This window comes from Rhinolophus hipposideros, assembly GCF_964194185.1.
Source record: "Rhinolophus hipposideros genome assembly, chromosome: 22".
NCBI classification, from domain to species: domain Eukaryota; kingdom Metazoa; phylum Chordata; class Mammalia; order Chiroptera; family Rhinolophidae; genus Rhinolophus; species Rhinolophus hipposideros.
Genome location: NC_138068.1, coordinates 3,797,689 through 3,811,857, shown reverse-complemented (window position 1 = coordinate 3,811,857; position 14,169 = coordinate 3,797,689). Strand labels below are relative to the sequence as shown.

Sequence of the window (14,169 nt, the reverse complement as noted above, 5' to 3'; positions counted from 1 at the left end):
ACACCAGAATTTCATGAACTCCAGAAAAAGGAGGAAAAGCAGTCTCTTTGCAAAACAAAGCATCTTTATTCATTTTATATATTTTTTATTTTTTCATTTATGTACATATAAAATAGATATATTTAAAACTCTCAATAATAGTTAATATCGGAAATGTTGGGGGGTGCTGCCAAAGATGAGTTAATACAAAGGCCAGGTACTCTTTTTCTTCCTCTTAAAAAAAAAAAAAAAAAAAAAAAAAAAAAAAAGCTTTATTTTTAGGGCAGTTTTAGGTTCACAGGAAGATGGATCAGAAAGGACAGAGAGCTCCCATAAACCTCTGGCCCCACATGTGCACCGCTCCCTCCGTGGTCCACAGTGGTCCAGAGTCAGCGCCAGACCAATGCAATCATTAATAATTGATGACCCTACACCCACACACCATGCTAACCCCAATTTCCTCGTCTACTTGAGGGTGTGATCTCCTTGCTGTACATTTCATGGGTTTTGACAAATATATAATGAATGACACGTACCCACCATTAGAGTGTCGCGCAGAGTAGTTTCGCTGCCCATCTTTGTATCCCTCCCCCGCCCCCCAACCCCTGACAACCATTGATCTTTGCCTTTTCCAGAATGTTACATAATTGGTATAATACAGGATGCAGCCTTTTCAGATTGCTTCTTTACTTAGTAATATGCATTTAAGATTCCTCCATGTCTGAATTTTGATGGCATGATAACTCATTTCAGTACTGAATGATACTCCATTGTCTGGATGGATCACCATTTAACCACTCTCTATTGAAGGATGTTTCATTTGCTTCCAAGTTTGGCTTGGAAATAAAGCTGCTATAAACATCTATGTGCAGGTTTTGTGTGGACATGAGTTTTCAGGTCCTCTGGGTAAATACCACGGAGTGCAATTTCTGGATTGTATGGTAAGACAATGTTTAGTTTTTTAAGAAACAGCCAAACTGTTTTCCTAAGTGTCCATACCATTTTGCATTCCCAACAGCAATGAATGAGAGCTCCCGTTGCTCTATGGTCTTGTCAGCATTTAATGTTCAGTGTTTTAGATTTTGGCTGTTTTAAAAAGCATGTATTGGTAGCTCATTGTTTCATTGTTCTAATTTGCAATTTCCTAATGACATACAGAGGTCTGACAATTAAGTTCGCGAACTCATCCTAGAAAAAGTGCTACATTCCTCATTGCTGAATATCACTACAGTCACCTTCGAAGTACTCCCCTTGGGAAGCTATGCACTGACGCCAGTGCCTAGTCCCCCCTTCAAAGCCATTTTGGAACTCTTTCTGGAATGGCCATCAGAACTGTCATCATATTACTCTTAATGTCCTGAATGTCATCCAAATGTCTTCCTTTCAATATTTCCTTTATCTTCCGGTAAAGACAGAAGTCATTGGGGGTGAGATCAGGTGAGTAGGGAGGGTGTTCCAATACAGTTATTTGTTTGCTGGCTAAAAACTCCCTCACAGACGGTGCCCTGTGAGCTGGTGCATTGTCGTGATGCAAGAGCCATGAATTGTTGGAGAAAAGTTCAGGTCGTCTAACTTTTTCATGCAACCTTTTTAGCACTTCCAAATATAACCTTGGTTAACTGTTTGTCCAGTTGGTACAAATTCATAATGAATAATCCCTCTGATATCAAAAAAGATTAGCAACATTGTTGCAACAAGTTCTCTAACTTAATTGTCAGAACTTGTATTGAACAAACATCTTTCATTTGTGTGTTTTTTCCATCTGTATGGTTCATTGTATTTTCCGTCTCTGTATCTTTTGTGAGGTGTTTGTTCAGATCTTTTGCCCATTTTTTTAATCGGGTGGTTTGTTTTCTTATTGTTGAGTTTTAAGAGTTCTTTGTATATTTTAGATGACAGTCCTTTATCAAACAGGTTTTTTTTCCAACTGTGTCTTTGGAAATACTTCTCCCAGTCTGTGGCTTTCTTCTTTCTCTTGACATTATCCATTGCAGAGCAAATGTTTTTAATTTTAATGAAGTCCAGCTTAATCAATTATTTCTTTCATGGTGTTGTATCTGAAAAGTCATCACCAAACCCAAGGTTATCTAGATTTTCTTCTATGTTATCTGCTAGAAGTTTTATGGTTTTGTGTTTTATATATATGTCTTTATGTTCTAGTTGAATTGAATTATTGAAAGTAAAAGGATATATTTACCCCTTAAAAAATTCCGTCCTGCTATTTACAGATGGGGTGATATTGATATGCTTGAGGTTGCCCAGGTAAGTAAGGCCAAAGCCGGGTTTTGAGTTCACTCGGAGTATTCACCGCTACCTTCTACGATTGTTGGGATCTTAACTAAAGATTTGATGCAATGCTTTTTCCACAAAATGCTCTCATGCATGTTTCCTGATTGACAAGTTTATCCAACCATTTTTGATGAAATTTTCAATACCTGGAACCTGAACTCTTACTGCTGAGAACTTTGCTAGATGTCGGCCTTCTTTCCATGACCTTTAAACTAGCACTTTGTAAATTCTAAGGCTCCATTTTTGTACGAAAGACTGAAAAATCAGCCATTCCTCCATTCACTTTTAATGCTATGCATATTTCTGCTGGCATTGTATTATTGGCTTTCTGAGGTCAATTCTAGATCTTCTAGTGGTCTTAAAATACACACTTTAAAATAACAATAAGCCAAAGCTGGGTGTAGGAAATACTGTAAGTCCATAGGTCCTGGGACTTGAAGGGAAAAGAGGTGTAACCAAACCAGTTTTACTGTAGGCTCATTGATATAAACAAGAGTTAAGTTCTTAGGGCGTCTCATCAAAGTTATAAGGAAACACTGTTATTCGAGGACCTGCTGTAATTTATACTGTGCTTAGGTAGCTTTATCTAAATACCTTTAGAGCATGGCAAGGAATTCATATTCAGGTTAGTTAATGCTATTCATGAGCATCTGCCAAACTCACAAGAATTTTCCCAGGGGAATGTACATGATAAAGGGCATAAAGAACATTATTCAAATTGTTAAAAAGGCGAAAAATTACAAATTTAAAGAATATTCCTAATTTCTTCCAAAATCATGTTGCTTAACTTTTTGACCTCCCAATTCACAGTTTAGATGCTTCGTTCCTAGTTTTGTATAAACTTTATCTTGAAATAAGGAACAGAAGATCAGAAAGCAAAATGATTAATTAAGAGTATGTGTGGTGGTTCTAGACATAACCAAATCATTTTTTCCATCTTTTCGAAAGAAAAAAAGAAGTCTCACTTTTGAAAGAGACTTCACTTGTAAAATGGACTCTGTACTTTATAAGCAATGTTTAAGTTCATTGGCGATAAATATGCATGTTGGTGTAGTAAAGTCCCATTTTTTACATCATGCTTTAATGGAAATGGCAGTTTTATGAAATGAAAGTGACTAGTAAAAATCTGAACGATGCTCATAAGCCCTTACATCATTTTTATTGAGGTTTTTTGTGTATTCTAATTCATTAATACAGGGGAAAAGGAGAACACTAACATGGTTTATTTCCTATAATTACTCAAATCGAATAGAATTTATTTTCAATAAAATTCTTAGAGTAAATTGCTGGGGGTAGGGAGAGAAGGCCTGTTTGTACAAAATGTCTTGATTTCTACTTATGAGACTTTGCTATTTTACCACTGACATCATTCGTTAGCATATATGTTCAGTATATTTCCCTCCAGATTTTTATAAATTAAAACCTATATAAGCCCAAGAAACCCTTACTACTCAAAAGTCCAGGAGTGAGTGTTGAGAAATGTGGGATATTTATTTTATCCTGCTTATTACTACAAATATTGTCTTTTAGTAGTTTAGACTACCTGTTATATGATTCATATAGGTTGAAACAGTATTTAGATTGCTGTGTAATAGATTAACTAGGGGTATTTCCAGAAACAACTTAGTGTTTACCATTAAATTTGGTTTATTTTTTTGTAGAATACCAAGAAGAAAAGGTTAGTGCAAGGGATAAACAAATACAGCAGGTCCTCAAATAATGCCTTTTTTGTTCAAGTAGTTTTGCTGTAATGTTGATGAGATGACATAGGAACTGAAGTTGTTTATATCAGTTAGCTTGTAGCAAAGTTGGTTTCTTTATATGTCATTTTGCTTAAAGATGCAGGACCTATTCACATGTTAAATGAGGACTTAACTTTAAAAATTTAGGGTCCCCCAACTACATGAGGCAGGGTGGGGAGGACAAGACACTAGAAATTGAGTTGGAAACAAGTAAAGTATTTTTAATTTCATCACAGTGATCTTGCCAGCATTCCTATTTTCTGCTGTTAGTAGTATATTTCAAACCACCTTAGAAAAATCAATGTCTCTCTCTCTGTCTCTCGCTCTCGCTCGCTCTCGCTCTGTCTCGCTCTGTCTCTCAACTAAAGACACTCATGAAAGAGGACTTCCAGAACTGCTTAAGAAAGTGGCAAGAACGATGGGATACTGGGATACGTGTGTTCAAAGCGAGGGGGATCATTTTCAGGGGGTTAATGGCAATGTGTCATTTACTGTAACACATTTCTTTTACTGTTTATTTTTTAAATAAACATTCACCGCAGTGTTTGCTCACCCCGTGTATGCTTCTGTGGAGTTCTTGTGATGGTGATGTTTCTGTGAGGCCGGGGAGTGGTTGCCCGTGGGGACTGTGCCGTGATGTGTGCGCCGTGTGTGCATATGTGTGCGTGTGTTTGCCCCAGACTAGAGTTGTGTTTGGTGGTTCTTTGACCCTGGCCGAAGTGATCTCCACCTAAGCAAGCAGAGCCTTCATGGGAGATCAGACTTTCTCCATCTTCATTATGCATCCGACTTCGTGCATTAGAGCATGGAAAAGGAGCGGCCCAGAGAGCTGCTGCCTCCATAATCCCCCAAACCCTGCCTCAGCACCAAGTGTCCTGTTTCTCCCCAATGCCACACACTTGATACAGGGACGGAGCCTTGTCAGCATCTGGCTTCCCCTCCCTGGAGCAGAAAATCCTCTTGGGCCACAGCGCCCCTGCCCTCTGGCGTAAGCGTGTAGTTCTCAGTGAGGAGATGCTTTAGAGGATAGAGACGGGCTTGTTTGTGCTGGAGTCAGTAGGTGGCATGCACTGCCAAGGACCGTGTGCCCCACTGCCAGCTGCGGCTGCCAGCCTGACCCCCAGAGTGCCAGAGGCAGCACTTACTGGAAAGGGAGGCAGGTGGAGAATGACCTTTGGCTTTTCGTTCCCGAAGGTGTCATGAACAGCTTTCATGTAAGTCACCCCCAAACCCTCGATGATCCAGGAGTATAGTCGGTTTTGTGTTAATGCGACATGTGCATTCCTAAAAAGCACCATCCTACGCAAAACAACACAATAAAAACCACAGGACTTACAAGGGGAAATGAGGTTAGGGGCACAGCACTCAAAAGCTTTGTTGGACACACACACACAAAGATAGGAAACTAATAAAACAGTAGCAGTTTTACACACATTAAATAGGTAGGACAGACATAAATACTACAGTTAAATGTAGCACTTTAGCTTGGAAAAGACCTGACGTTTGCCTGTAAAGTGGGCCTCGGGAGAGTTGCAGTTTGTGAGTTACCCTGAAGGGAAGGAAGGAGGGTTACCTGAAATCCACGGGAAAGTTCTAAGAGCAGGTGAGATGAGCATGGCTCCTAACCCACAAAGTAGACTGAGGTAGCTGGTAGGTGGTTGAGGTGTGTTGTAGGTGTGTAGTTTGTGTATTTCTGTGCAGCACGCTTCAGCATGATGCAGTTTTCTGTGTTCACCCAGCGTTTCTTGCAGACAAAATCACGCATAAGCAAATGTGAAATTCGTTTTGTGCTCAGATTGTCCCCCTAATATGCACATCAATCACATTGGAACAAATTCACAGTTTCAAAATAAGCTTTATAGTAGAACTGGCTGTAGTTTATTTGATTTTGGAATTGACTTTCTTTTCTTTTTTTTCTTTCCACCATTATTGATTTCTTAATTTATATTTAAGTTAAACCCATATCAGATTGATTTTTCATACCCAGAGCACCTCTAGAGGACAGAAAGCAGCCTGAGATTTTCATTTCGCTGGTGGTAATCTATGAGGTCGTTTCCTCCTTGGTGAATGAATCAATCAGTCCCTCTCCCTCTTTCCCTGCTCCCCTCTTAGACCTTTTCTAGATGCCAGGCATAGTGCTGGAGATACAGAAACTGGGAAGGTGTCCTCCCTGTCCTCGGGAGCTTGGAGTCTCGTGGAAAAGTTTTCAAGTCATAGAGTAGAATGTCTTTGTTGGTTGGGTCTTAGGTAACGGATGAAGCAACATTATGTATTTCTTTGTGAATATGCGTGCACAGACATATACACCTAGCCACCCTATGTCCTACTTCCTTGTAAAAGTAAAGATAGGAATCAGGAGCTTGCTTGGAGGAAACACAAAGATAGTGATTTACATGGTGAAGAGATGTAAATTTGAAAAAGATCTAAGAGATCTTGATAGTTCAACCCTCCCACCTGACTCCTTAATAAACCCAGTAGTCAGGTGTCTTTGGTAGATTGGTAATGGAAAAGCAAGTTTCCAGTAATGTGAATAGCATGATCCCATTTTTGTGAAGCCCCCTCCCTGTACATGTTATGTACGTACTGTTTGTATAAGCATAGATGATGTGGAAAGATGTCCCGTATTGTTACCTCAGGGGACAAGGGAAAGCTTATTAACTTCCTCTTTATACATCTTTTATTGTTGGCTTATTTTAAGAGGCATGCTTTACTTTTTTAATTAAAAAATCTAATAAAACAGAAAATGAATAAATAATAATAATAAAATACACCCTCAGGGCACTGAGCTTTGTTGCAGTCTTCCCAGTAGCCTGGGTAGTTAAAGCTGAGTGTGACGTTTCAGGCGTGGGCTGCCCAGCAGGGCTATGAACTTGCCGTAACCTAGGATGATACCGACTTCTCTGGCAGCAGCACTTTTCTGTGTTTCTGGGCCACGAAGACCTCAGTCTTTCTTATTTCTTACATGTGCAACTCTTGGCACACTCCACCATTGATAATCAGGACCCAGGTCTCATCCTTCACATCCTCCCTGTTAGATTGCACCTTATTATCGTGAAATCGGCCTTTAGTGTAGGTTAAGAACTGGTCTACGACACAGGCTGTCGGTTACAGAGCCTAACCACCACTAACTAGTATGAAAACTCGGACAAGTAACGTGTCTGCCTGAGCTCAGTTTTCTCACCTGGGAAACAGCGATAATCACCAAATTGTGAGGTTTCCGTGAGATACTGGTGTTAGAACACTTCCTAGGTGCCTGGTGGCATGGTGAGAACGTGGGGAATTTTACTGTTGCTGTTAGAGCATTAACCTCAGCTCTTCTCTTTTATCCATGCTAGTGAGATAGTGGTGGATCTTGAATCTTCCCTAAAGCATATTCCATCTCCCTCCCGGCCCCCAGACAAGTCAGCCTTCTCTACTTACCTCACGAGATCCCCAATCAGTCTCCGTCCTCCCACAGGTCCCTTCACGGACGTTGTCACCACCAACTTGAAGCTTGGCAACCCAACAGACCGCAACGTGTGCTTTAAAGTGAAGACCACGGCACCGCGTAGGTACTGCGTGAGGCCCAACAGCGGGGTCATCGATGCAGGGGCTGCCATCAATGTCTCCGGTAAGTACTGAGAAGGGGGGCTGAGAGCTGGGGCTCCGGGGCTGGGAGCGGGGCAGGAAGGCCCTGAGGGGGGGGGGTGTCCTAAAGCCTGTGCTTGCAGGGTAGCCAGATAAGCTGTAGACCTCTCCCCAGCCCTCCACGCTCAGGGGGCCCACGCACCTGCTGGTTTTCTAGAAGTAACACCTCTTTGCTTTCATGCTTACAGCCTTTGTGCGTCAGTGTTTAGAGCAAAATGAAAGTGGTAACTTCAGACTGTACTTGAGAATGAGTTTGGTTGTCACTCCCTTGAAGTTAAATCTGCCCTTTGGCAATAAATAAAAAAGGGCTAAACAAACTTAATTTTACTTTGTGGGAGAAAGCTAAATGGAGTTATTTTCTTACTTAAGCTAATGATTTCTGACATTAAGCTCATGTCATTTCCAGTGATTGGTAACTGACTTTACTGATTGTGAAAAGCTAAGGGAGATGAGGGCTGAGGAAATTGGAATATATTCAAGGGTGTAAGTTTTGTGCCTGTCTGATGAGTTTGTCCCCTTCTGTCTGAGAGTGCATATGTTTTCCAGAGTCCAGCTTTTGCAAAGATGCTGGTAAAGTACCCAAATTGAGAATGGGATTTCAGAATTAAGGTGGTATAAGTGATGGGTGTGAGTTTAAATGTATTTTAGAAATGGAACAAACTTGTAGCTCATTACAACTTCTGGATTCAAGAATGCCTTTGTGTTTGTGGAGGAGCTCTGGGGGCGTGGGTGTTTATCCTGTAAGTATCAGGAGAGTGCTACAGAGGATTCTGCATCATTAGAAGCTACTACTCATTTGAAATGAGTACCTGGCTGGCTTTTTCCATCACAGATTTTGATTGCTATACATTTGGCTATTCACTTGATACCTAAAAGAAAATGATTCACTTCTTTGGAAAGATATAAGGTGTTTCATTATCTGATCATTTCTGCAAACTCTGATTCCCTACATCCACTGGTCTCTCTCATTATGGCACGCCTACACCCGCTATCCCCCTGTGCACTTGTCTCTGAGGCTGTAAGACCCAGTCTGGATTCTTGAATTGGCTTATTATCCAGGAGAACTCAGGAGGGTAGGAACCAAGGTTTACTGAGGGTCTCCTGGGTGCTGGCCCTGCACACGTGTTAGCTTATGTAATTTCTGTGGTGTGTCCGGTGAGGAGTGTATCGTTAGGAGGAGACCTGTGGCCGTAGGCTCCCAAAGCGAGCAAGTGACAGAGCCAGAGCTGTGGGTTCTTCCTCTGGCTCTGCAGCCAGACTCTGAACTGCAACAGTCTGGAGAATGGAAGGGGCCCCGGTGTTTCTGTATCCCTTGGGTGCACAGGGTTTGAAAACACATGGGTTTCCCTTTCTTTTTTTTTTTTAATTTATTGGGGTGACAATTGTTAGTGAAATTACATAGATTTCAGGTGTACAATTCTGTATTACATCATTTATAAATCCCATTGTGTGTTCACCACCCAGAGTCAGTTTTCCTTCCATTACCATATATTTGGGGTTTCCCTTTTTCTATTGAAATCAGGGATAGCTGAAATCTTTTATTCTCTTTAATTGATTTTTTTCCTCTTGATTTCCTTGTCCATATCAAATTTGAGCAAGGTTGTCAGTAAATGAGAATTACCAGTAAATTTTCACAGTAAATATGGGAGCAACCACATGGTTTTCTGACTAAAATAGATTCAACAGGCAGTTGTACAGTGTAGATGTGCTTTCTGTTCTGATATTAGATGTGTGTGTGTGTCTGTCTGTGTCTCTTTTCGAAAGATTCATCCCTGTCTATCATAGAAATATTTTTTAAAATAAAAACTAACCTGGGCATTTGTTTTGATTGATGATTACCACTTAAGGAAGACCACGTGTTGTGGCTGTGGCCTCCTTTCGCAGGTACGGATGTGGGCCTGGTCTTCTGAGTCCCCTGGTGATCAGGGGCAGCGCTGGCATTGGAGCCAGGTGTCTTCGCTCCAGCCTGCGTTGGCAGTGTTCAGGCTGGCCCACGTACAGACAGAGGCAGAGCATAAAGTACCATGGCTCTCGCTGTGGCATGTACTTGGGGGGAAAGCAATCAGAGAATGAAATGTCCCTGTGTCTTCAGATTGTCCTCCTAGAGGAGAGAAGGTCATGTTTGCACATCAAAAAGGGCTCCTTTGTTTTCCGTTGGTGTGCATTTATCTCAGTGCTTGAGGTGCACCCTGGTGAAGCCACATGTCATTGCCTTTCCAGCACAGCCTCCCCGGTTGGCAAAGGAGACTGGCACCCGTTTGTTGCAGTTTTATGAGCTGAGGGGCCGCGGTAACATTTATAGACATTCCTATCAGGTCAGAAGCACCGCACTTGTCCAAGGGTGCTCTTAAAATGCAGCTGCATGATGACATCTCGGTGAGTCCACAGCGTTCTCAGGGTCCTTTGGGAGAGAATAGGCTCAGGAAGAGGACACCGGCAGACTGGCATTGCGGGTTGTCCGAAGGCCAGCCTGCCTTCTCCCCAGGTGCGCGCGTGGCCAGCGGCTCTCATTCGCTGGATTCAAAGACCGCTAGGTTTGGGGTCTGGAAACCTGAACAGGAAGGAAGCCCAGCCCTGCTGTTTCACTTGTTGGTTGATCTTTGGCCAACCCATTAACCTCTGTAGGTTCTGGTTTTCTCATTTGTAAAATGGAGAGAATTGTCTCTACACCACAAAGTATTTACCTGTTTCCAAGCTCTCATTTGTAAAATGGAGAGAATTGTCTCTACGTCACAAAGTATTTACCTGTTTCAAAGCTCTCATTTGTAAAATGGAGAGAATTGTCTCTACATCACAAAGTATTACGATGCTGGTGTAACTGAAAACATGTTACAAGAGAGGAATTGCATTATTCATCCACTAGCTTTGACGTAAACTGGCTAGTTTTTGTTGACGGTGGACTGTACGTATTTGAATTGCCTTTTTAGAAAGAAACTACTTTCATATGGTTCATTAATTTATCGACTTTTTCTAATTTTAAGAAGAAATTTGTGCTTTCTCTTCTTTCTATAACATGCATTTGTTTTATAGTGAAAAGCCTGTAGTAAATTTTGAGATATAATCTATAAAAATGTGGCCGTTGAATCTAAAAATACTGCTATCATTGCCCTGCCTACCACACAGAATGTCACAGCATACCTGGAAAGGACATGACGAGTACATGATTTCTCTCCCATTTCGGAAACCCCTTGGGATGTGCCAGCTATTAGGGAAGGTTATAAATCCTTCTCTGTCCCGGGGTGCGGGGTGGGCAGGGAGAGGACGGGTGGGGAGGATGGTGCCCACCCGGGGAGCTGGCCAGAGGGTCTGAGGCTTTGAAGGCTCACAACGTGGAAGCGAGACTTTCCAGCTGTCAGGTGTCTTTCAGACACACCCTGTAAAGCTCTTCTCAGCTTTTAGGTTAACCTTATATTTGAGGGACCTGATGTGATTTGTCGAAAGTCCAGACTCTGACCTTTCATGTTATTTTCTTCAGACGATGGCAGATCACATATTGGGTCCATAAAAAAATCCAACAACTCTTTATAAACTTAGGTGGTAAAAGCAACAGTTGGAAACTGGCATAGCTAAACTTCGTGTTAGTAAGTGAAAATGTGGTGTTTTGGGATCTGGTCACTTGGGTCAGTGATTTGGATTCTTTCTTGTCCTTGTCCTTTCCGTAGGTGCTCCTCTTACTCCTGCTCACGGTAGTCCCTCTGAGTCCTGCCTGTGAGCCAGGCAGTGCAGTAGGTGAGGGGCACTGGGCACATTCTGTGTGCATTAATTGGCCCAGAATGCCGTGCTGTTGGCCCCTTGCTCCCTGATCCACAACATCTACTAGAAATGGTTTTGAATCATTCAAGTCTGGACCTCAGCAAAATAGGCACACTTAAATGGAGACTGGAGAAGAGGAGATTGGATTTTTTTGCCCCCTGAGATTTTAAATGCAAGGAAAATAGAACTTTTTGAATTAATGAATTGTTTGAAGCAGTGGGGGGTCTCCCCATTTGTTCTAGCTTTACAAAATTAAATCTGTTTTCTGAACTGTCTGGTGGGAAAATATTTTTAAGGTAGATAATTTCTGAAAATGTCTTTGTGGTTAGCTGTTAGTGGTTGTGGATTTTTTTCAGTACTGCAGTTTAATAATGAGGGAGTTTTCCATTAATATTCCAAACCATGTTTGCCAGCGGATACAGCAGGTGAAGTGGTAAAATTATGGGCCCATCAAAAATACTTACGCTTCCTGTAATATGATATTAAGTTTAATATTTTTATAACCTTCACTGAATTCTAATTTCACTAAAGTAGCAAGCACGCTTCCATTTGCAGTTCAATTATGCACATTGGTTGCCTGTGTTCCAAGCAAATTAGAAATGCAAAACATCTGTGTGTTGGGGGCATTGGAAAGAGTCATTAAAGATACCAATGTATAGGTACAGATAACTTTCCTAAGTACCCGGGGAACTGGAAAAGGATTAGAGACGCACACACACCAGTCTTCTAGTGTCTGAGTCTGTATTTTAAATTAAAATTCAAAGAATTAAGGAGCAGTATTTATTCCTGACATACAGCTCTTTTCAGCACTTATTTCAATCACATTTAAAGCATAAATTTCTTCCAGTAAAATCCTGAGGAGAGACGATGAATATAGGCAACTCTTGTTGGATGGAAACGTCGGTCAATTAATGTAATTGGTCAATTAATGTAGTATTGCAATTGATAATTAATCCTTTTAAGATTTTGCTGACTCAGTTGAGTGGAGCTGCTTGCTTGTCCTGGACCAGCCAACCTTGGGCTGCAGCTTTCAGGAGTTTCGCCCCAGAGTGTAAGTGCACTGCCCTTAGAGAAGGAAGGTGGGCGTTCGTCTGTCTGGCAAGTGCTGGTGTGTGGAGCTCCACGTGGGGCGTTCGGGCGTCTTCACAGCTACATGCTTTGTTTGATCATTTGCTTCGGAACTGAAGTCTCTGATAAGTGAAACCTTTTCATAAATGTTTTTCACGAACCAGGTTTATTACTCTCAGATAAGAACAACTCACATTCATACTTAAAAGATGTCTTTAATCTTTTTCACCACATGAGATGCTGTGTTTTTTTTAAAAGGAAGTTACCAGCAAAAATTCAGCTTAATGGTGCTTTTAAAGATTTCTTAAAAGTTTAGTGTAATATTTAAATTTAAGAAGAATTGTGTGTTTCACTTTTTATGAGTATGACACCATTTATTTATTCTTTACATTTTCAAAGCTCAACAGAACTAATCAAGTACATTCAGGACCCTCCACGTAGCTAAAGGTAACTTCCGGTCCACAGTGTGACTCAGGAGGAAAAGCTAAGCAGAACTGTGGGGCATCCAACATCCTGTTCTTTTCACACTCACGCACTTGCGCCCCCATCTTGGTTCTCCTGTTTACTCTTGCTTTAGAGTCACTGTTAATCAGTCACAGGCCAGAAGAAGGGAAGGGCTGTGAGAGGCGGCCACAGTGCGGGACTGGGCAGAACACCACAGAGAACAAGCAGAATTGGAAATCACAGGAGGGACCTAGAGTTACTTAAACCTCCGGGCAGAGCATTCTCCAGATCGCTAAGAGACCTGGCTTGGAGGTCTTACTAAGATGGCATAGAATGGGTGCTCATGCCACACGAGAGTGGTCAGGAAAAGGCTGCGTTGTAGTCCATTAGGAAGTATGAGGGGAGACAGGACATATATTGGAGTTCCGGGAAAAGATGTCGATTTTAAAAGTTATTTATAAAAAAGAATGAGTGAGCCTTGTTCTTTGGCTGGTATCTGTATATGGCACACTTCTACTTCCAGCGACAATGGGGTATGTTTGTACCAGTCTCTGTACAAATAAATTAATTAGACTATGAGGAGTTTGTTATCTAAGAAGGGCTATACTGAACTGGAAAACCCTATAGAGAACACAAAGACAACTCAATGTGAGCTTATTTGTAACTAGATAGAATTACCTACCTACCCACCAGGCTCATACGTAGTCCCACTTGTGGGTCGCTGAGTAGGCAGAGGTCCAGGGAAGTGGTGCAGCCAACAGTTTGGAATCCTGAAAGAGATCATACATTTACTCATGATGAGGGCACACAGTCTTATCAAAATGTGGAGGTGCTTTGCTGTAGGTGAGAATTAAATTATCTCGTTCTGGTAACACGAGTTATCTTAAGCTGATCAGGAGCTCTGGTTTGTCTTTGATTAGTTTAAAACAGTGTAGCATGGTTTCATTATTACACCGTAAGTGTAGTTCTGTAGAGAAGAGTGTTTTGATATACAGGCTGTATAGAAGGGAAAGACAGAATGAGGACAGTGGTGACAAGAGGTTAGGTTAGAAATCCTGTCTGAAGCCATGGGTAGGACAGTGAGTGGCTCTGGGAAGTAAGAGAGGAGAGAACCTGGCTGGTTTAGGATTTAAAAGGGTTTCTTCTCTTTGTGCTACCCCGAACCCCGAGGAGCTTTCTAGAGGGAGCATGATTCAGGAGTGCTTTTGGCTGTTGGAAGAGAAGAAGGTACACATCCATCCATCAATGAAAACCTGCAGATTAGTGC

The 14,169-nt window shown here is 41.6% G+C and overlaps 1 protein-coding gene across 1 annotated transcript in view; it reads left to right on the top strand.

The window, feature by feature from the left end:
- The window catches only part of VAPB (VAMP associated protein B and C), a 47,984-nt gene that overhangs the window by 17,605 nt on the left and 16,210 nt on the right, over window positions 1-14,169 (top strand). Inside the window, exon 2 of the mRNA XM_081033423.1 lies at window positions 7,468-7,620. Coding sequence (XP_080889549.1) covers window positions 7,468-7,620 — 153 coding nt within the window. The remainder of the gene's footprint in view (window positions 1-7,467; window positions 7,621-14,169) is intronic.